The sequence below is a fragment of the Anopheles gambiae genome, chromosome 2 (assembly GCF_943734735.2).
Source record: "Anopheles gambiae chromosome 2, idAnoGambNW_F1_1, whole genome shotgun sequence".
NCBI classification, from domain to species: domain Eukaryota; kingdom Metazoa; phylum Arthropoda; class Insecta; order Diptera; family Culicidae; genus Anopheles; species Anopheles gambiae.
In genome coordinates this window covers 75,896,049-75,920,573 of record NC_064601.1, presented here as the reverse complement: position 1 = coordinate 75,920,573, position 24,525 = coordinate 75,896,049, and the positions used below count along the sequence as shown (strand labels likewise).

At 41.5% G+C, this 24,525-nt stretch overlaps 1 protein-coding gene across 1 annotated transcript; it reads left to right on the top strand.

The window, feature by feature from the left end:
* The first annotated feature begins 27 nt into the window (after window positions 1–27).
* Window positions 28–24,328, top strand: LOC5668412 (uncharacterized). Its single transcript, XM_061640491.1, has 16 exons — window positions 28–2,450; window positions 2,521–2,622; window positions 2,690–2,983; window positions 3,041–3,374; window positions 3,448–3,688; window positions 3,773–3,968; window positions 8,774–9,343; window positions 9,423–9,878; window positions 9,941–10,565; window positions 10,642–10,882; window positions 10,963–11,158; window positions 21,828–22,739; window positions 22,806–22,907; window positions 22,976–23,603; window positions 23,670–23,913; window positions 23,993–24,328. The coding sequence occupies exons 1-16, from the start codon at window positions 1,569–1,571 to the stop codon at window positions 24,192–24,194; spliced, it is 6,225 nt and encodes a 2,074-aa protein (XP_061496475.1). The 5' UTR covers window positions 28–1,568; the 3' UTR covers window positions 24,195–24,328.
* Window positions 24,329–24,525: the final 197 nt, after the last annotated feature.

Sequence of the window (24,525 nt, the reverse complement as noted above, 5' to 3'; positions counted from 1 at the left end):
CTTTGTGAATTGGCTTTGTAGTAGTCTATGTTGGGCAGTCTTACTTCGTATGTGTGATTCTCAATTGTAGAATGTCCGACATTTCATAAGGAAGCTATATTGATCGTTTGGAGCCAATTCTTATTGAGTTCTTATCTTTGTAAACAAGAAGAAAAATAAGGATCGTAGGCTCAAACGATGAATTCTAGAATACTGTTTTAAAGAGAGTTCGATCGATCCACTGATCCTCGATCGATCAATGCCGCAAAGCCATGATCAAGATCATGATAGGATTTTAGGCATGAAATAAGATACCCGTCCTCATTTCTTGAAGTGTACTTACTTGCTTTGGACATTGAAGTAACCAGTGTAACGATTATCTGTGTTTTGAACTACTGAAACTGTCGTGGAACAAATCAAACCTTTTGTGTTTTAGAACGGGTGCACAATTGAGGGACTAGACTAGACACACGCTATAATTTGACTTATAATGCATACTTAAGCTATACAAAAAGATGTAGGAACGCTTAATGATGTGTGTCTGGTCGCGGCCTATTATGCAATGTCCACTCTCGGTAGTTCGATCGCTCCCAAAGCTCTTAACGGATGCTATCAGTTGCAAATACTTTCAGGCTCCAACGGGTTTAATCATATAAACAGTACCGATCGACCCATTCCATAAAATCCGTTTAGGTTCTCTAGTAGTGATGGGTGGGTCGACCCGAACCTATCGGATCGGAGCCATCCGTAAGCGACCCGGAGTCCTTCGGGTCGACCCGAAAGGTACAAGTAGGTTCAGTAGGGATAACGACTCCAGTAAGTGTAAGAAAGCATAAACGACTCCGACCCGATGATGCAGCGAGTTCGCGTCGGTAGGTTCAATACCCAGGTAGGTTGAGGCAAGGTAGGTTCAATACCTGGCTTGCACCCGACTCCCGGCCAGATCGTGAAATGAATCCTTTGACCCAACACTATTATCTACAGCAGCAACAGTAGAGATTGGCACTAAATGAGATGGTGTGAAGGTGTCTGGAATTAAGACTAAGACAAAATAACTACCATGCTTCACTCTTCGACCACACTTTCTTTCACTCTTTTGGTGTCCGAAAACCCCATTTCGTATAGAATGGAAGCATTAGATGAGGAAACTAACAAAACTGTGTCGCGATTTTTTTACTCACTTTAGAACGGCTTCTTTACTGTCCCGTTCTAGTGTACCGAGTTATCGTAATCGTTTTTCACATTGCATTGCATCATCGCTATCAGCTCATTTTCTTACAGATCCTTCTTTCCTTCTTCTACTTCTGACCTACTCTTTTCGAGACAAACAAACATCCCGTTTGTTGGCCGGCGTATAACCACGATAAACGAGGTTTTGTTATTCTAGTCCACACTTGCGGTGTGTGCAGTTATCGTTGCAATGGGTTGCAAAAGTTTACCGACCCGGGATGAGGGGAAAGAATTTAGCATAAAAGCATGCGGCTGTGTGGTTCTGCTTAGCAGTCTCCAGTGCGCAACTGCAGACGTTACAGTTGATCGTGTGAAGTTAGTGTTCGCGGTTGTGTGCTCTCTCCCTACCGTTCTTCAGCATGACGGATATTAATACACGCTTTCGTGGGCTGCTGCAGCGCCCTTACGAGCCGACCTTCGTGCCGAAAAACAATGGCCAGCTGTACTTCGATGTACCGGACTCTTACCTAACCGACCACTATCGCCCGTTCGGCGCGGCGCTGCAGAATCGGTTTGGCACAAACGCTCAAACGCGCATTCCACTGCCAAACATTACGGCACCGGATCTGGCGTACGCGGATGCCGTTAGCCGTCGGGGTGGATTTTCGATTTTCCATCCATCGCATCAGCGCGTGGCTAGTCAGCTGATCGAGCTGTTTCTCGAACAATCGAACCCGGACGCACTGACGGCAATGGCTGTGTTTGTGCGGGATCGTGTGAATGGTCCGCTGTTCCAGTACGCGCTCTCGGTCGCGCTGATGCATCGTACCGATACGCGCGATGTCGAGATTCCGAGCTTTTTGGAGCTGTTCCCCGATCGGTACGTTGATCCGGCTGTGTTTCCGCAGCTGCGCGAAGAGGGCACACTTGTGGACCAGGGTGATCGCCGTGCAATCGAGATCCCGATGAACTTTACCGCCTCGGACAGGGTGGACGAGCAGCGGTTGGCCTACTGGCGGGAGGACATCGGTGTGAACCTGCACCACTGGCACTGGCATTTGGTGTATCCGGCCCGCGGGCCGGATCGTATCGTGCGCAAGGATCGCCGGGGTGAGCTGTTCTACTACATGCACCAGCAAACGATGGCTCGCTACAACATTGAGCGGTTTGCAAACGGTATGCCGCGGGTGGTTGCGTTCCGAAATTTCCGCGAAGCCATCCCCGAGGCGTACTTTCCCAAGATAACGCGCAGCTCCGATGGACGTTCGTATCCAGCTCGGCATCCCAACGAAACATTGAGTGTAGGTTACCGTGACAAGTGATCGTGGTGAGCTGATCGCTGCTTATAGACTATTTTCCATTCTCCCACAGGATCTAAAACGTGTTGAGGATGGTGTAATTGTATCGATCGCTGATATGGAGCTATGGACGACTAGGATTTTTGAAGCAATTGATAACGGCTTCGCTCAATCGGTAAGTAAGCGAGTGCTGGAAATAGTTATCTATATTCTGAACGACACACACCACTCCTGCACAACAGTCGAGCAATCAGCGTGTTCCATTGGACAATGACAGCGGGATCGATTTGCTGGGGAACATTGTGGAAGCGAGCACCCTGTCGGTGAATCCGCAGTACTACGGAGATCTTCACAACAACGGGCACAACATCCTTGGCTACATACACGATCCGGACAACTCGTTCCTGGAGGGTTTCGGAGTGGTCGGAGACAACACGACGGCCATGCGCGATCCGGTGTTTTATCGTTGGCATCAGCACATCGACGACATTTTCGTCCGTCACAAGCAACGGCTTCCGGCGTACACGGGACAGGAGGTAATGTACTGATCGCTGTATTACTTCCTACTAACGGTTTTCTTTTTCTGCTTACAGCTAGCATTTAACGATGTGGCGGTGGATAGCTTCGAAATTCAACTGAACAAAGCGAACGCACCCGTCAACATTCTGCTAACGTTCTGGCAAAGATCGCAGGTAAATCTCGGCACCGGGCTCGACTTCGGCCCGGAGGGCAATCTGTTTGCGACGTTCACGCACATTCAGCACGCACCGTACAGCTACCGCATACGGGTGAACAATCGTGCCGGGGACACTAGACGCGGCACGGTACGCATATTCTTCGGACCGAAAACAAACGAACGTGGCCAAACGTTGCCATTCCGCGAGCAGCGCCGTTTGATGGTGGAGTTGGACAAGTTTACCGTCACACGTATGTGTTCTGCTGAACGATCACGGTGAGGCATTGTTTGGGGTTAATAAAACGTTCCACATCTATTTTGCAGTTAATGCCGGTGCTAATACGATCGTGCGACGATCGGATCAATCGAGCGTATCGATCCCGTACGAGCGAACGTTCCGAAATGTGGCTGCCTCATCGCTGACACAGAATGAAGCCTTCCAGTTCTGTAACTGTGGTTGGCCGAACCATATGCTTCTGCCGAAAGGTTCTCCCGACGGTATTGAGTATGACTTTTTCGTTATGGTTACCGATTTTGCACAGGATCGCGTTGAGGATTTCGACGAGTAAGTGCAAATGGGGCGATGGGAAGGCTAAGCGCTATAAAAAAGGACACTCTTATCAATCAATTTTCTTTTACTCCACGCTAGGAATGTTAACTGTAACGATGCTCACTCATTCTGTGGTCTGCGTGATCGACGCTATCCGGATTCACGTAGCATGGGCTATCCGTTCGATCGCTTCACGCCAGGAACGATTGGCAGTTTGCTAGATTTTACCAAACCTTACATCAACATGTTGGTCACTCCGGTGAAGATACGGTTCACCAATACGGTCATAGCGCGTGCTTAAAGTTCTCCTGATATTATTGACTAAACGCACTACACTTATACTCTATTTACAAACGACTTTACTCGAAAATAAAATAACTGAACTATTTTCATGCAAGTTATTCATATTTTATGTTATAGAAGAACGGATAAACACAACGTAACGTGGAACACTTAGAACTTTAATGCCTAATAAAATAATTGTATCCTTCAGAATGATATAATTATACATTTTTAAATTATTGTTAACTTTCAACATATTATGTAAAATTAAAAATCCTCTAAAATTGTAAACCATTTTTGTGCATATGTGCAGGTATTCCCCGATATACGCGATTAATGCGGACAGGAGGCAATCGCGTATCTCGAATACTCGAGTATATCGAATTTCAAGGTTTTCAGTGAAATTATAGCGAATTTTGTATAATTTCGATTGTAGTCGTAAGTTTTAGCCACAAAATATATTTGATTATACATTTGATATATGTTTGATCTTATTCTAACTGAAGATTATAGTTTTTGTACCTTTTAAAGTGGTTTTTGACATTCAACTAAAAGGGCATTTTTTTCAACAAATATATCACCAATATAATAATTTATATGCCTTATTCTGGCATTCCAGACTTGTTTCAGGATCTTTGACATAATTTATTTGGCATTGCTTCTTCTTAAAAGTATTTCAGCTTTAAGATATATTATTTTTCCTATTCACGCTGCTTCACAAAATTCACGAAATGATTAAAACTAAAACTATGTTACATCAAGTAGAAAAATAAGAAAATTATTAAAATCTCGTAGAGTGCGTCTAATATAACTGTATGCATCAACGGGCGTTTTTAAATTTAGAAGAACTGCAATTGTTACACTACATGTTAGCCTCACTGGCATGTTAAACATGTTTGTTTAGTATGTGCTTAACGTGAGTTACGTGCTTATCATAGTTTGAGTGGTTAATGTTAGAGGAAACACGATATATAAATTTAAATAATGGTAATTGCTTGTAATTTGTTATCAGCAGTGATATGGTACAATGAAATGCTATATAAATGCGCTCTTGTTCACGTACATATAATTTAAAACTTATTTAAATAATGTCTTTGGAATATTATAACTGCTTGACTCCTTAGTTTTTTTATAATCAAAAGTGCCAGAAAGACCACTCTAAACTCGTTGGTTTAGTTTAATCAAGGTACTTTTTTTAGAATTGTACTTATTGGACAGAAGTAAGATGTTCTCATTTTTATAATACCAATTCAGCTTATATTCATATTTTGTTGCGTTAATTTAGTGCCATTTTGATATTGCTCTCTTAAAATCCGGATATGCTCTGTGTAAACTCATATCTTCTACATATTTACAGCATCTTTAAACGGGTAAAGGGTCTTTCGTTCTGTTTATTTCTCACACTTTACCCTTTAATCTCTCCCAAGTATGAACAGTTCAGATGTGTGAAAAAGAAACCCGCTTCGCCCGCACAGCTAAAACCGCAATATCAACTTCATACCGTCGGTCAGTTAATGCTCGAGTATCTTGCGAGTTCCAGCTGTAGATGACAGCTAATGATAAAGAACGATTCCATTGTTAGGCATCCGGCATAGCTCTCTCAAGGTCAGCGGTGTGGTTGAGTGGTTCCATTCTTCACCACACTCAACACAGCGAATGAACTTTTCTTTATCAATGGAACTGTACCTACATTATCCAAAGTATCAAAGCGCACTGCTACATTGTTCGCTACATGACACAATAATGCTCCTGGATTGTGGTGCTAAAATGTTACAGATTAATTATGTACCATTAAACTTTTTGTATTAGAAGTGCTGACCATTGTTAATCAAGGGGTTACATTTCAGTGCACCATTTTAAATATGTACCAAATACGTACGCTAAACCAATCGGGAAATGAAGTTTTAACATTAAATAATTACAATTAGAATTGATACTCACAGTTTTATTTGATGACTTTAGGCTGCCTGAGATTCAGAAATGTATGCAACGCTGAGAGATTATCCTGCTCAATCCTAGTGGAATCGATTATGAAAGACTCAACGGTGGTACTAACTGTGGCAACAAAAAGGTTGGAGAGTACTGGTCTAGTAAAATCAATTAGCTTCTGTAGGAGACCCTGACGGCAATGCTATTGTAGCTGATGGTAAGTGAGTAAGTAAGTAAGTAAGTAAGCTGGGATAAGTTATACTGCTCGCGTTGTAATTACATATTCTTACATACATAAGATTATCATCAAAGCTTAGAACAGATTGCGGTAAAAAGATAGGAACTGTGCGGAGGTCACTTAAAGCACTAGAGTAAATAGATGCTTCGTGATCTTTGTTTGATCATCTTCTTAATGCAAAGAGATGCGCCAAGCTATATTGAAAACAAACTAATGATTGATTTATATTTACATTGAGTTTGCACAGTATAACAAAATATGAATAGGAATACAGGCTATCTATCATATTATGGGTCTTTATGTCTGCACAAACCAACGCTTAAAGTAACGACACAAACAAAATGTTTGTTATTGTACTCTTTGCTATATTTCACATGGTATAACTAATTAACACATTGATTGATTTTTTCTCTCAATGTTGTCATTACAACTTTCTCTTTTCATCCACTGGAAAAGTATCTGTTTTTACTTATTTCGCTTTCCTAACGCCATCGTTTTCAACTACAAACTAAACGCATGTATACTAAATAGAGTTCGTGTCGTTCCGGACCTTGGGGTCCTTCTTGTTGTGAAGCTTCTTTGCAATCACCACGTGGAAAATATTATTTAACGTGGTCAACAATGTTCTGGGTATGATCTTTGCGATAGCGAAGGACTTTGCATATCCGGTTTGCTTGACAGCACTGTTACTGTTAGTTCGTCCTATAGCGGGATAACGTTTGCATTTTTAAAAAATAGCCAAACATTATCATGGGTTTATCCTAATCCACACGAACACAACGTTAATTGCACTTTCAATAATAGTGTTCCGTGAACCAACTTCGTTTAGAAGCGATCAAAGAAAGGTCCCACGCCACAACGGAAATGGACATCGTGCGGCAGTTTGTGGAAGTCGTATAAGTCTGGCAGTCACTACATGGCTGCGTTCACTTGGCTGAGAGCTCGATGAAATCGGCCAAACAGTGAAATAATACCTGAGAAAGATGAACAAACATATCCGGAAGCAGAAATCGCGCCCACTAGCTTCGCAGCGGCAAGCAATGACGCCAAAAATCAAAGCCTTCATTTCAGGCGAATTTCAGAGAAATTTCAATAGGACGCCCTGTTCCGCGGTCCAGCTGTGTCCCATTGATTTTTTCTGGACCAACATGATCCAAAGGCTCTACTCCAATAATTTTGTCGAGATGACTTATGAGGAATTGATAAAAATTTAAGGTAGACCTTAAAAAATACCCATGTCACACATGGCAATAATTGCGGATAACTAACAAAAAGCAGATCGCAAGCTCGTAGATTTATTTTCGCAAGTAAGCTTAAATAATTATCTTTTAAAGGATGTTCCTGGAATCAAATTATCTGCCCTTTTTCTACAGCCATCCAAATAACAACGTCATGCTAGCTTCGTGTGGTTTCCTACTAGTGCTGCTTGGATTGCTAGAATTGAAAAAAATACAGAGCAATTTTATACGCACTAAAGGTTACTAGGTCGCACTCTCGCACCTCATCCTACTTACTCTGTCCGATGTCGCCTACTGAATGTTCAGATCGTTGTTCGGTTGCGCAAACAAGCTTTATCATTGGATTGCTGTCAAATGTAACGCATGCTTAATCAAATCTCTTTCTATGCACCATATTGCGTTTTGCATAAAGGTAACTTCCTTTATTTGCCCGTGAGTAGTATTGTGTACAATCAAACTTCCCTTTACTTTGGCTTCAATCTTTCTCAATTTTGAACTGTATTTTGAACCTTTTTTTATTCCCGAAGTATTTGGTCAAATCTAATAATCCTTAGTCAAATCTTTAGCCTTCCTACTGTTATTTGTCCTCTACTGATTGATCAGAGCCGTGCGCAAAGCGCTCAACGTTGGACATTGGATTAACTTTAAGTAGTATCTATTTAGTTTTTAGGTTAGTTTTTATATTTGTTATTTTGAAAACTTGAGAAATAAATTTTTAATGAAATAATAATAACAGTAAAAGAAACGATAAAATTTTAAATAATTATAAAAGTAGTATAAACAATAATAATAATACCACAAATAATAATAACAATAATAATAACAATAAAACTAATAAGAATAATTAAACTAACAATAAAAATAATAATAATAATAATAATAATAATAAAAATAAAAATAATAATAATAATAAAAATAATAATAATAATAGTAATAATAATAATAATAATAATAATAATAATAATAATAATAATAGTAATAATAGTAATAATAATAATAATAATAAAACTAATAATAATGACAAACATAATAATGATCACAATTACAAAAACATATTTTAAATGGAATTATTATATTTTATTTGCCAACATCTACATATCTTAGATGAAGTAGTACTGGAATGACCTTGTTGGCTATCGGTGGCCCACAACCACAGTAAAGAGTGGAGCTTCCTTATATACTGTCATCACTTGCTAAGAATGGTTACAATTAGCCTAATTAGCTAAGCCTTATCATAACCTATTGTGGTTAAGAGGGTTTGCGCAACTGTCCAAATTTGGAACTTAATTTTCGGCAATGGATATAAAAAAGGGAACAAAATTAGAGACATGAGCAGTATCATTTAAACTTTCCCCCCAAGCGTGACAGATCGGTGTACGGATCGTGGTAAAAGCAAAAAAACCTTGTTTGTGAACAATGGCTACCAACATTCGGGACAAGTTTCGTGGCCTGTTACAGCATCCGTACGAACCGCTGTTTCTACCGAAAAGCGATGGCCAACTGTTTTACGACCTGCCGGAGAAGTTCTTCACCGACCGTTATCGCCCGATCGGGCAAAACCTGATCAATAGGTTCAGTGCGGCGGCGGCTGCACCGGCCGGTACGAGTGCGGACACACCGACCATGAATCGGGTATCGCTCAACAACATCCCCGATCCGGACATAAAGTTTGCCGAAGCCGTACCACGCCGCGGAGCATTCTCTCTCTTCATCCCGGAACATCGCGTTATCGCTGGACGTTTGATCAAGCTGTTCCTGGATCAACCGGACGCCGATACACTGGGGGATGTCGCTGCTTACGCCAGGGACCGACTGAACGGTCCACTCTTTCAGTATGCACTGGCAAGTGCTTTGCTGCATCGAAGCGATACGAGTGATGTTCCCGTGCCTTCATTTTTGCACCTTTTCCCGGATCAGTTTATAGACCCAGCAGCGTTTCCCCAAATTCGCGAGGAAGGCCGTGCCGTGTTGCAACCGAATCGGGTATGAGTTGCTCTCGCATTTATTCTATGGTGTTGGTAATTGAGATGTGGTTTCGGGTGTTTTGCTTGCTTCCGCCCAGATGTCGATTGACATTCCGCTGAACTACACGGCATCAGATCGTGTGACCGAGCAGCGGTTGGCTTACTTCCGGGAGGACATTGGCGTGAATCTTCATCACTGGCATTGGCATCTGGTGTACCCGGCAGAAGGGCCGGAACGGGTTGTGCGGAAGGATCGCCGGGGTGAGCTGTTCTACTACATGCACCAGCAGATGATTGCCCGCTATCAGGTCGAACGTTACAGCCAAGGTTTGGGGCGTGTGACTCCACTAGACAATCTGCGGATGCCCATCCCCGAGCCCTACTATCCGAAGATTCTGCGCAGTGCCAACAATCGTACGTATCCTGCGCGCTATGCCAACATGACGCTGGAGGACGTTATACGTCCGAATGATGGGCTGCGTGTGATCATTTCGGAAGTAGAACGTCAGCTTCAGCGCATTATTGCAGCGATTGACGAAGGTGTTGTGGTTGCGGTAAGCACGTGTGGAGAGTGTCCGTATAGCAACGATCTTATCCTACGATCTTTTTTTTGCAGCCAAGCGGACAGCGCACACAGTTGGACAACTTCCGCGGCATCGATATATTGGGCAATATCGTTGAAAGCTCGACCATATCCGTGAACGGCCAGCTGTACGGCGATACGCACAACAGTGGGCACGTATTGCTTTCGCTCGTGCACGATCCGAGGGAAGATTTTCTTGAGAGCTTCGGTGTGATGGGAGATGTGACGACGGCGATGCGTGATCCCGTCTTCTACCGCTGGCACACCTTCGTGGACAGCATTTTCCAGCGCCACAAGCAACGGTTCGCACCGTACGGGCCGGCCGAATTGAGAAACCCGGGCGTTAACTTGCTGAGCCTGGAAACGGAGCTAGATCGGCGCGATTCGGTCAAGAACACGTTGCTAACGTTCTGGCAACGTTCGCAGTTCGATCTGGGTGCTGGTATAGACTTCGGCGCAGAGGGCAGCGTGTTCGTAACTTTCACTCATCTACAGCACGCCGCATTCAACTATCGGCTGCAGGTTGCCTATTCTGGTACGGCCAAGCCTGCGACACTGCGCATCTTTCTGGCACCGAAGCGTAATGAACGAGGACAATCGTTGACGTTTGAAGAGCAACGACGGCTGGCTATCGAGATGGATACATTCCGTGTGAATTGTAAGCAAAAGCGATAAGCGTTTTCTTCTCGCAATTTGATTCGTCAAACATTGATTTTCCCTCCCTTCTAATACAGTAACACCTGGCATTAACAACATCATTCGACGATCGGCAAACTCGAGTGTTACCATCCCATACGAACGCACCTTCCGCAACGTGGCTAACACAAACATTGGTGATGCAAATTTCCGCTTCTGCGGCTGTGGATGGCCATCGCACATGCTTGTGCCGAAAGGCGATCAGTTCGGTGTGGAGTACGATCTTTTCGCGATGCTGTCCGATCATGAGCAGGACCGGGTGAATCCATTGTTTGATGAGTGAGTAGTGCTAGCGTACAGGAAGCGGACTATGATTGCGGGTTTGGCACAGATGACTAATCTGCCTTTGATCATTCTAGACGCACGGATTGCAATGATGCACACTCGTTCTGTGGTTTGAGGGATCGTACGTATCCAGATGCACGCAACATGGGCTTTCCGTTGGATCGTCGTGTAGCGAACACGGTTCGATCGTTCCAGGATTTCGTTGCGCCGTATCAGAACATGCGTGTCGCAACGATAAAGATTCGCTTCACCAATACGGTTGTGGAGAGAACTTGATTATTTCTATGTGGAGTATGGATTAACAAAATGCCACATGGTAGTGACTTTTCAGTCGAACGAAATTGAAAGTGTACTGGCAATAGTACATAATAAATGGATTTTATTTGATTTTATTTTTAAGTATTTTTTTTTCATTTGAATAATATTAAGAGAAACCAATTGTATTGCAGTATCAGTACGCCATACGCTTTATCGATAATAGGAGACACTGGCTATAATTCCAACATTGCAACACCCGGTATTATAATTACCAAATTTAACACACCTATCTTACCAAATCCACTAAAAGAATGCTAGCAACAATCAATAACATTATGAAAGATTATTCATCGATCAATTCATATGGGGGCTTGTTGAAAAAAAGTTGAAATAATTTGACGTAAATATCTTCTTTCTACATGGAAAAGTAGTCTATCTAGAAAAAACTTCTCTAGCCACTTAAATTGCATGAATAAAATCAAGAAGCAAATATAAATTCTTCTTGTTATGGACACCATCAACGCTTATAGCGGGCTGATGTAGGCTTACAAGACTCAATTTTTCTCTTTACTAGATAGTATAATTGAGCCAATCTTCAAATAATCAATTTTCTACTCCACTGTAAGGCACTGAACCGTTTTCAAAGCTGCTCTGTATACATTGATTCTGTTGTAGATCTAGCAATCGTGTGTTATTGGCAAAATGCAAAGATAGATCTTAGTAGTTAAAAAAGATAAAGGATGTTCCAGCAGTAGCAGAGAAGTGCCCATGTTCGAGGAAATGGATGCCAAGGCAATGTATCTGCTGGTGAGCTTCATCTTAGACGAATATGTGGGATTTATTCGAGAAAAATCCACTACGAAGGTAATATAGAAAGCTCTGAAGAATACATTCGTCACAAAGTCCTCCGGAAGGCAAATAGTTTTAACACTAGAACCGCCGATGGAACTTTTTTGTCCCATCGCATTCGAGAAAGGTGTGTTATTCCGCTTGCCATCGTGACAACTCATTGAAATTTTCTAACTTTTATTTATTTTTAACGATCTTTTGAATGCAAAATTGTATCTCATATGGTAATTAAAAAAAATCATTTTCAACCTAAAACCGCCATATGGGACATTTTTGTCCCATAAGCAAAATTAATTGTGATGGCTGGCATCCCTGCTGTCAACGAGTGACGGGTGTGCTACTGCAAGTCTGGCAGCACTGGCGTGTACGCGTTTTCGTGACAAGGCATGTCAATACGAATAGAACAATAAAAGTGCGCGAAAGTATTCAACTACATACGTGCTTTTACTCTTGCTTACTACGTGCTTATGTTTTCGCTATATTCAATCGGCTAGTCCAGGGGTCTCCAAACTATGGCCCGCGGGCCGCATGCGGCCCTCAAGAGCATATAATGCGGCCCACGATGACTTTGCCAGAGTTAATATAAATATTACGTTATTATGAATTTTTAAAATTAAAATGTATTTTCTACTTTTCTTAGACAAAAATCAAGCTTTAGTAATACGAGGCTGTACAAGTATCGTTGGTATTTTATTATAAAAACGAGATTAAAACGTTCACTCATCAGTTAAAGGTAGCGTCAAATGGCCCTCAACATAGTTATTTTTGAAGCAATGCGGCCCGCGAGCTGAAAAGTTTGGCGGCCCCTGGGCTAGTCTATTAAAGCATTTTACCGTACACTCTAGTGCAATTTTATTAGTAGCACTGGTTCGTCTGAGTGTCCCTTATAAAGATTTATTATACCTAATTATGGAGTTTATTAATTATTTTGCCGCATGAACGGTAATAAACACCCTTAGGAAATAATAAACATGTCTAAATATGTACACATAATGCATGGGACAAAATTGTCCCATATGGCGGTTTTAGTAAGGTTGAAAAGTCCGGCGGTTCTAGTGTTAAAGAACCAGATCGTTCGTTTTAAGTTTAAGGAAGGGATATCATTGCCCGCCCACCTTCAACAATTTGAGGATCTTGTTCCGCAGCTCCGAGTGCCCAATTGGATAAAAGTAGAAAGCCTGGAGATCTCCCTCTATCTTCTATACCTCGCTTGCTCATGCGCAAGCGCTAGAGTATATTCTTACCATGTTATGTATTCGCAGTTCAACCTTTGAACTGAGAATTAAGCGGAATTTTGGGCAAGTATGCCATAGGGGCAAGAGAAGAGTGCCACCAAGCTTTTTTCCATTAAAAAACTTTAGTTAAATAACCAATTGTGTATACAGATAGTTGGGTTCCAATGACTAGGTGTACTGTGCCGAATTTCATATAGACTAATCGATTTTTCCATTGTTATGAACTGTTTTATGTTAAGTATCAAAATTGACCAAAAAATTCTTCTTCTTCTTCTTTGGCTCAAACAACCGTTGTCGGTCAAGGCCTGCCTGTACCACGAGTGGGCTTTGGCTTTCAGTAACTAATTGATTTCCCCCCATAGCAGGATAGTCAATCCTACGTATGGCGGCACGGTCTATTTGGGGATCGAACCCATGTCGGGCACGTTGTTTAGTCGTACGAGTAGACGACTGTACTACGAGACCAGCTCAACCAGAGTCAGAAAATTAAAGTTTTTTAATCAAAACAACTAAGCTTAAAAAAAAAACATAGGAACAATCAATCGAGAACATATTTATAAATACCAACGTAAAGCTGAGAAAACGTGACATTTTTTGTAGGGTTAGTTGAAAAAAAATCTATTTTTCGCTAAAAAATCAAATTTCAAAAAGTTACATCTTTGGGTAAAAAGAGCCACCTCTATTTGGGGTAAGTATGCCACCATATTTCATAGGCGCGAGCTGTCAAAAATGTAAACATTGTTGTAGCGTGCAGCGGTGTAGTGCGCTATTATGAGCGGATTCTACCTCGGAAAACTGACCTGTAACTTCCATATTGCGGTACAGTTTGTGGTCAAAAAGGGTTAATGGGTGACTCAAGATATGTAGGAATACATTCATTAGTACCACACATGTAAAAATCCAATCTCCAATCGTCTAAGAAATACGTTTATTTTAATAAGGTGGCACTCTTGCCCCATAGCCCAAAAAACAACGTCTTTTTCGACCCTTTTTAAAACGCTTCAAAAATAGTTTTGTTTACACTTATTTCCAGCGAAACTCATAATTGAGGAAATAGATGGCCAATATTTACGAGTTTGAAATCGGCTTTTGATAAACAAGTTCTAATGAGTTATAACATGAACTTAAGACATCTTAAGCAATGGCACGCTTGGCCCAAGTTCCGCTATGAACAACGAAATTTGTCTCTGTTTCCCACTCCTTCACCCCCACACAATCACATACACTCTGAAAATTTGGGCGCGCAGCCTACGAACAACACAATACAAAAGGTTGTAATAACTGCTGGCTCTGTTCAAAGTCGCAATGGTCCAATCGGAACGCCGGCACACCAAGTTGGTGTGTAAAAAAAGTTTTTCCTTCGGACCAAATCGACAACACACACGACGACACTCATACATCATCGGTCACATCGACACGCCGTCGATGGAAGTGGAGATCTAAATATAGAACTAGAGAACTTTAAAGGAGAGGGGAGGGGGAGAAGGACAATAGGAGTGTGAAGATTGATTCAATGGGTAAAATAAAGTTTAGGGAGGAAGAGAGGGAGATGGGAGGCTGTACAGCAGCATCGTCTGGCTGGCTTTTTTGGCTGTTATTATCGTAAAAGCCCCCTAAATTTAGAGGAAAAATAGAATAGAATTTTAGAAAAAAAATCTTTTTTGTCTTTTTTTAATGCAGTTTCACGCACACGAGCTGTCAAACGGCGGCGCTGGCATTCCCCATTTTTAACGAATTCTAGCAAAAGTTTTACCCGAGTCGGAAGCGCAGAACGCTGCACACACGCGCACAGCTCAAACCGATACCATTACATCACCGCCAACCCTAAGCATTGGTTAGATCGAGAAACCATGATTCCTTGCTTTGCCGGTGCACGAGCACTGAACCACGCGGAAACAATTTTTGCGAATAACGAATGCATTGAAACGCCCTGAAACACAATCTCAACACAGCGGTTCTTAGCCGGAGAAATTAACAGCAATGATTGGCCGACACCAAGCACGCTCTTTTGTCTGTATAAAAAAGGATGATCGTATCTCCAATGGTGCTCCAGTGGGTTGAGATTTCATTCAAGAATCTATTTCGATATCGATGTGTGCGCTCCTGAATTTGGCTTGCCTGTGTTTTCGCACAAAAACTAAGAACTAACAAAAAGCCCCGGCCAACTTTTGGGGCCCCAGCCAGGGGAGAGGGCAAGGTGTTGAAGGGTTTACGGAAGGGAGATTTCAATATGAAAGTTTGCGTAAAACCAGTAGCTGTTACTCTAAACACCACACCACACGCAATCATGCAATTTCGAATCAAGGTAAGTTCACTACACTCTATAGCAATATTCCAGGAACGAGTATAAATATTTTCGAAAAAAGTTTAGATTAGGTTCGATATCTACACGACCGTTACATTTTCATGGGCGATATGGGTGAACCAAGATGTCACTCGCTGCTGAGTCAGGACAAAGTCGGAATAGTTTTAAACCGCGTAGCTACGCGCCTGATTTTTTTCAATGCGGGGCAAATGTATGTGATTGATTGTCCAGTAGAATTTTTTTGTATGGTACATATTGCACAAACAGCCAATCATTTGACAATAATGTGTTTGTCATAGTTGATAACTGCAGGTGTTAGGGTATCATAATAATTTGATCGTCCTGGATTCTAATCTCGGTTAGATCAAGACCATATTCTACTACATGTGTTTTCTTACGATCGGAGTTGTTTATTGATGAGCTAGTGATGTATTCTTGGTAGCGCAACAATGTCTCTGGAAGTCCCCCGGCTCTAGGTTTAACTATTTCTGGAGCAGGCACCGCCGCATCATCAACGACTCATGGAAGCCGCAGCCTCCCCCCCCCCCCCCGCCCACCGCTTGGTTTTGTATTGTTGTGGTTGGTACTCGTTGAGTTGCGGTTGCGGAATCTGCTCCGGGGATGGTTAGTCCTAGAGCCGGTTCCGGAGCCGTTGTTGCGCGCCTAAGAACACATCACTAGTGTACTCAAATAAAACACACTCTGATGATCGTAGGTGAAAACACATGAAAACTACTGTGGTCATAACTAACGATTTTAATCCAGGACGATCAATTGATCCATGTATACCCTTGTCACAACCTGTCGTTAGTTAAAACAACTATGACAAACACATTATTGTCGATTGGTTGACTGTTTGTACAAAATATGTATTTTTACCGTATACATAAACGATGCGCAATCTCAGATTCGTTTTTTTCAAAAAATATATGGCATATCCTTACATTTTTGGATTGTGTATTTTTTGGAAATTAAATATATCAAATCGAGCCGTTTGACAGAAAATATATGCGTATATGTGCTTCGTTTATATACGGTCTTTCCCCGAGAGCGAATAATGCGTTCCGGGGACATTCGCGTAACTCGGATTTTCACGTATGTCGAATATCACGTTTTACAGCCAAAAGATACTTAATTAATTATTATTTGTTATTCAATTCAGTTTATTGATGTAATTTATTACTTCTTTGATGCAGTTGGTGTTGAAAATTCGGTTATTTCTGTCTTTTTAGTGATCAAAAACTTTTGGAAAAATGCAAATTATTTTTCATTTGACAATTGATGGAGAAAACTGTACTGATCTGACATCTGAACTGTCAACATTAAAAATTCGCCTAACTCGAACTCGGGGAAAGATTGTATACGGTTAGAAAAAAAAATCTACCGGACGGACACTCGATCACATGCATTTGCCTCGCATTGAAAAAAATCAGGCGCGTAGCTAATGCAGTTTAAAACACACTAGTTAAGGCAAGGTGCCCGGTAAAATTAGCGGGTAATTCCCTTACATAAATGTTTTCAAACGCTACACGTAAAGTGGCAGTAACCATAACTTGACGATTACCTAATTTTTCTTACGCATTATACCATAAATGTGATAACTTTGTGGTTTCTTGGACAGTTCTTATCATTATATCGATGATGTTACTTTTGGGCTATGCTGTTGCCAAAATTAGGTCAATACCAAGCCACGCCATTTTGTTATTTTTTTTGTGAGTGATATTCAAAAATAAGGTTATTTAACACGGCCATAAAGTACCAACGCAGTTTATTTACATAAAATTATAAGTAATGACAATAACTTTAAATTTTATAAATATAATCATCACGAATTGCGAGCCTTATGGCCATTTTGATGATGCAGAATTTCAATAGATCTGATACATTTCCCTGCCTTTGTTGACTTGAATGTATGATTCTTTTATTTTTAAGTTGCCGGCGTGATTTAGGATAGCTATAGGATAGCTAAACAGTAATGTAAGATCCAACTTCAAAAATACTATACAATATTTTTAGTGCCATTAAATTGAAAATTAAAAAATATGATATCGCACGTGATTCGAATCCCATTCGAATCCCCCTTTTTAACTTATGTTTCATACGTTGGGTAGTAAGTAATAGGTGCATCGACCAATTTCAATGTAAATGTTCCCAGACGCAAATTTCATGTGGCTCATTTCCAAAAATGCCATTGACATTTTATTGACCTGAAGCAGGGTTTGAAGTGTTAAATATAATTGGTATTTGTGCCAATTGTAATTATTGCGCCAAACATGAAATTTCAACGGAGAACATATTCCCTCATAAAATTACAGCAACTGTGTAGTTGTGGTATTTCAATCTATACTGCTATAAATATAATGGTTCAACACTGTTTTAACACTAGAACCGCCGGACTTTTCAACCTTACTAAAACCGCCATATGGGACAATTTTGTCCCATTCGTTATGTGTACATATTTAGACATGTTTATTATTTCCTAAGGGTTTCATGTGGTAAAATAATTAATAAACTCCATAATTAGGTATAATAAATCTTTATAAGACGACGAACCAGTGCTACTAATAAAATTGCGCTAGAGTGTACGGTAGAATGCTTTTATGGACTAGCTGATTGAATATAGCGAAAACATAAGCACGTAGTAAGCAAGAGTAAAAGCACGTATGTAGTTAAATACTTTCGCGCACTTTTATTGTTCTATTCGTATTGACATGCCTTGTCACAAAATGCGTACATGCCAGTGCTGCCAGATTTGCAGAAGCACACCCCTCACTCGTTGCCAGCAGGGATGCCAGCCATCACAATTAAGGCTGCGCTCTGGCACCAATCGAACACGACATCCGACTCGAACAAACCCATATAATCATATGGAGGTGCACTGTCAGACACAAACAAACAAACAAGACAAACATGTCAAATCCCATACATTTTTCATGTTCGATGTCGTGTTCGATTGGTGCTAGAGCGCCGGGTAAGGCGGCGCTCTGGGACCAATCGAACGAGACAAACAAACACGACTCTGTTCGATAGGTGCTCTGTCAGCTGTTCGATGTCTTATAGACCTGTCATGATGCACTGCAATACGCCTATCTTATCATCTCGAAAATGAAGCATTTTCATAGTTTAAATGAACATCCATCTGCAGGGGGAAGATTCAACAAATAATGTACTAGTTATTCATATCAAAAATAACATAAAAATCTTTCAAATTTTTTATTGAAAAATGTAAACAAACGTCCATGCCCAAACACATACAGTGCATACACATTCATTGTGTACACGTAATAGTTTTATACGTTTCAAACCTGTATATTTGATGTTATTATTGATTGTGAAGCATTGCAAATATTATTGATAGCTATTCTAAATATTTTGTACACATTTTTAAGAAGAAAAAGAGACAAACTACGTAAAAAAACTTGAAAATGTCCCGCATTGAATTCTATCTACTGTAGCTGTGAAGCGTTTGACAGCCAAGGTACTCACAGCACAGGTGGGTATCGAACATCACAGACAGAATCAACTGACATGTTCGATTCGAGGTTTGTGTTGTTTGTTTGTTTGTGTCTGACAGTGCACCTCCATATGATTATATGGGTTTGTTCGTGTCTTATGTCGTGTTCGATTGCTGCTAGAGCGCCGCCTAAGGCGGCGCTCTGGGACCAATCGAACGAGACAAACAAACACGACTCTGTTCGATAGGTGCTCTGTCAGCTGTTCGATGTCTTATAGACCTGTCATGATGCACTGCAATACGCCTATCTTATCATCTCGAAAATGAAGCATTTTCATTGTTTAAATGAACATCCATCTGCAGGGGGAAGATTCAACAAATAATATACTAGTTATTCATATCAAAAATAACATAAAAATCTTTCAAATTTATTATTGAAAAATGTAAACAAACGTCCATGCCAAAACACCTACAGTGCATACACATGCATTGTGTACACGTAATAGTTTTATACGTTTCAAACCTGTATATTTGATGTAATAAATGATTGTGAAGCATTGCAAATATTATTGATAGCTATTCTAAATATTTTGTACGCAATTTTAAGAAGAAAAAGAGACAAACTACGTAAAAAAACTTAAAAATGTCCCGCATTGAATTCTATCTACTGTAGCTGTGAAGCGTTTGACAGCCAAGGTACTCACAGCACAGGTGGGTATCGAACATCACAGACAGAATCAACTGACATGTTCGACTCGAGGTTTGTGTTGTTTGTTTGTTTGTGTCTGACAGTGCACTTCCATATGATTATATGGGTTTGTTCGTGTCTTATGTCGTGTTCGATTGCTGCTAGAGCGCCGCCTAACCCGGCGCTTTAGGCGGCGCTCTGGGACCAATCGAACGAGACAAACAAACACGACTCTGTTCGATAGGTGCTCTGTCAGCTGTTCGATGTCTTAGGCCCGTGTCTGTGCTCCATCGCATGCGATTTTATCGGAAGGCCTGTCAAAATTTTATATGGAATTTGACAGATAACGTCGGACGTGCGATTTCGTCGTACGACGGAATCAAATTTTTTTGATTTCGTCGGACGCCGCATCCGATTTTATCTGTCAAACTAAATGTGTGGTGTTTTGTAGGAACAATCTCAAATTAATTTTTCAAAATCGTTATATTATTCAAATCATCCAATTGATCGCAATATTATACGAAAAAGCGTTTGACAGCACGTGCGATAAAATCGCATGCAATGGAGCACAGACACGGGCCTTATAGACCTGTCATGATGCACTGCAATACGCCTTTCTTTTCGTCTCGAAAATGAAGCATTTTCATAGTTTAAATGAATATCCACCTACAGGGGGAAGATTCAACTCATAATTTACTAGTTATTCACATCTATAATAACATAGAAATCATTCAAATTTAATATTGAAAAATGTAAACAAACGTCCATGCCAAAACACATACAGTGCATACACATGGATTATGTACACACAATAGTTTAATGCGTTTCAATCCTTTATATTTGATGTTATAATTGATTGAAAAGTTTAACAATAATTATTGATAGCTATTTTAAATATTTTGCACGCAATTTTAAGAAGAAAAAGAGACAAACTACGTAAACAAACTTAAAAATGTCCCGAATTGAATTCTATCTACTGTAGCTGTGAAGCGTTTGACAGCCAAGGTACTCACAGCACAGGTGGGTATCGAACATCACAGACAGAATCAACTGACATGTTCGAATCGACGTTTGTTTTGTTTGTTTGTTTGTGTCTGACAGTGCACCTCCATATGATTGTATGGGTTTGTTCGGGTCGGATGTCGTGTTCGATTGCTGCTAGAGCGCCGCCTTACCCGGCGCTCTAGCAGCAATCGAACACGACATCGAACATGAAAAATATATGGGATTTGACATGTTCGATTTGATAACCAACAAATCGAACATGTCAAATCCCATACATTTTTCATGTTCGATGTCGTGTTCGATTGCTGCTAGAGCCCTGCCTAAATTTGCTTATGGGACAAAAATGTCCCATATGGCGGTTCTAGGATAAAAATGATTTTTTTAAAGAACCATATGGAATACAATTATTTTTATTAGCGCATTCGAAAGATCGTTCAAAATAAATAAAAGTCAGAAAATTTCAATGGTTTATCACGACGGCAAGCGGAATAACACACCTTTTTCAAGTGCGATGGGACAAAAAAGTCCCATCGGCGGTTCTAGTGTTAAGCTACGCAGATCAGTGAACCAAAATCGCACACGACTTTATGTTCGTGCCGCCTCACATATTTCTGTTCGTGGTTATTCTTCTTCTAGCTAGTTTACACTAACCTGAAGTTAATCTCGGTAAGCTGGACGCCCCACTTTGCAGTTTATTAATAATTTAGTTGTCAATTGTTCAATTGTTGGATTGATTGAAAGGTCTGTGGTTACTATCTTTAGAAAATATATACAATCAATGATCTTTCTGCATTACGGCTAAATATTTATCTTAATATGAAGTATCTTCTAAAGCATTAACACATTAGCAAAGATAATCTTGTAAAATAAAATGTGCATTTCGCTTATCGTTTTGCCCTATGCCTCATGCTTCCGAAGTGCATTGCACTCGTTTGCGGTAGCATGGAGTACGATAAAAAGTTGTTCAACTTTTGCGCTGTAATTTCTGTTACTAATTGCTTTCTAATCTGTGCCATTCGGCATAAGCTTAGACGCCTATATCCCACCCATTGTCCGGGACGTATAAATATGACGGTCTTTCGCTAAGACAGTCAGTTGAACCGGGCAGTGCATCAAGTTGCAACCTGAAGTAAAGTTTTTGATTGTTGCTTGTATCAAACCGTTCGGACCACAACATGTCGGACCTCCAAACTGGATTCCTGTGTCTTATGACGCGTCCTACCGAACCATTGTTCTATCCGAAGTACAACGGAGAAGTGTTTATGGATCTTCCTCCCGAGTATCTTCCCGAACGCTATCAACGTATAGCTGGTTCGATCAAAACCCACCACGGATCGACAGCCAAGCATCACATCTCGATCAAGCCAGTGGAGCTGCCGGACTTTGGGTACACCGCTCGTGTACCACGCCACGGTGAATTTAATCTATTTAATCCGGCTCAACGGCAGGTGGCAGGGCGGCTGGTAGGAGACTTGCTCTCACAGCCCGATCCCCAAGCAATGCTCTCGGTGGCGGCTTACGCCCGCGATCGTTTGAATCCAACCCTGTTCCAGTACGCACTTGCCGTAGCGTTGGTACATCGAAAGGATACGGGTAACGTACCGGTACCCTCTTTTCTGGAAATGTTTCCCACACGGTTCGTCGATCCGGCACTGTTCCCTAAGCTAGTTGAGGAGGGATTTGTAGTGCAGCAGGGTGAACGCGTGGCAATTGAGGTGCCACCCAGCTTTAGCGCCTCTGAGGCAGATCCCGAACAGCGGTTGGCCTATTTCCGGGAGGATATTGGTGTGAACCTGCACCATTGGCATTGGCATCTAGTGTACCCACAGGAAGGTCCGCTTGAAGTCGTCGATAAGGATCGCCGCGGCGAGCTGTTCTACTATATGCACCGTCAAACCGTAGCGCGGTATAATGTGGAACGGTTCTGCAATCGGTTGCCAGCGGTGAAACCGCTGAAGAATCTTCGCGAACCCATTCCGGAGGCATACTTCCCGAAGCTGCTGAACAGTGCACTGAATCGCACGTACCCTGGCAGACATGCGAATATGGTGTTGAGCGTAAGTTAGCAGAGAAAGCGCGCAGACAAAGAACCGTACGATGTCGTTAACGTTTCATTATTGCAGCATGTCAACCGTCCCGACGATGACGCTGTTGCAACGATCTTGGAGCTTGAATCATCGCTGGGAAGAATAAAGGAAGCCATTCAGTCCGGTTTCGCAATGGCAGTATGTATTGTTGTGATATAAAAGAAAAATTTTACCTTTTGGCAAAACCAAGCTAATGTTTATTACAGGCGGACGGGACACGTGTTCCTCTGGATCCTAAGAAAGGCATCGATATTCTTGGCAATATTATGGAAAACTCGATCCTTTCGGTCAACGTACCGTACTACGGTAATTACCACTCGCTTGGCCACGTTCTCATCGGCTTTATCCACGATCCGGACAACCTGTACCTCGAGGGACACGGTGTGATGGGTGACTTTACGACGGCAATGCGTGATCCAACGTTTTACCGTTTCCATGGCCACGTGGACGATGTGTTTGATATGCACAAGCAAAAGCTTTCGCCATACAAAGCGCACGAACTTTCCTTCCCAGGTGTATCCATCTCGGACGCAACTGTGCAGATTACGAGCGGTAAGGCGGCCAGAAATAGATTGCTAACCTTCTGGCAACGGACGCAAGTTGATCTGGGAACGGGGCTAGATTTCGGACCGCAAGGTAACGTGTTGGCAACGTTCACCCACATCCAGCACGCACCGTTTGCGTACCAAATTATGGTACAAAACGAAACGGCGGAGCAAAAGAAGGGAACTGTTCGCATTTTCCTCGCCCCGATCTACGATGCGAACGGAGAGCAACTGTTACTGAGCCAGCAGCGTCGGTACATGCTGGAGATGGACAAATTTGTCGTCAAGTGTAAGTATACATTAAGTTGAGCAATACTGTTATGGTGCTGCAATCGTATCGTGTGTTTCCTTCAAGTACATCCTGGCGATAACCGGATCATTCGACGATCGGACCAGTCAAGCGTAACCATACCGTACGAAAGGACCTTCCGGCGAGTTGATGCTTCCAACATGCCGGGCACGGAGAGCTTCCGCTTCTGCAACTGTGGCTGGCCCGATCATATGCTGCTGCCCAAGGGACATCCCGATGGTCAACCGTTCGATCTGTTTATCATGATTTCTGATTACAAGGACGATGCTGTAAGCACCGGATTTAATGAGTGAGTACATTACGGAATCAGTATTGATGAACTCGGTTTTAACTTTTGAGTTTTTTTTAAATATCTTATGGTCATGTAGGAATGAAAACTGTAACGATTCACATTCATACTGTGGTCTACGCGATCAGCTGTATCCGGACCGTCGTGCGATGGGTTTTCCCTTTGACCGACAGCCGGTTGCCCAGGATCACTTGATGAAGGACTTTGTGGGCAGGTTCCCCAATATGAGTCGTACCGTAGCGGAAGTTATGTTCACCAACACTATCATTTCACGCACGTAAATGGCATCACGATAACCGATCGATGAACGATACTTGTGGCTGACCCGTATGATCGTTTTTTTTTATCAACGAGGAACATTATATTAAAATGCAATGGAAAAATGAGCAATAAAATATATTCATAATCAAGCAAATATATACCGCATTGCATTGCATTCTTAAAGTTATTTCTATTTTTTGCAAGTATTATGATTTTTTTCAACAATGCGTTTTATTTTCCTCAACCACCGATATGCAATATGGATAAGGGACACACATTCCCAGTTATCGTAATCGCTTACCAAATGATTGGAATACCGCAAACATCCACAAAAATAGAACGGATTGATAT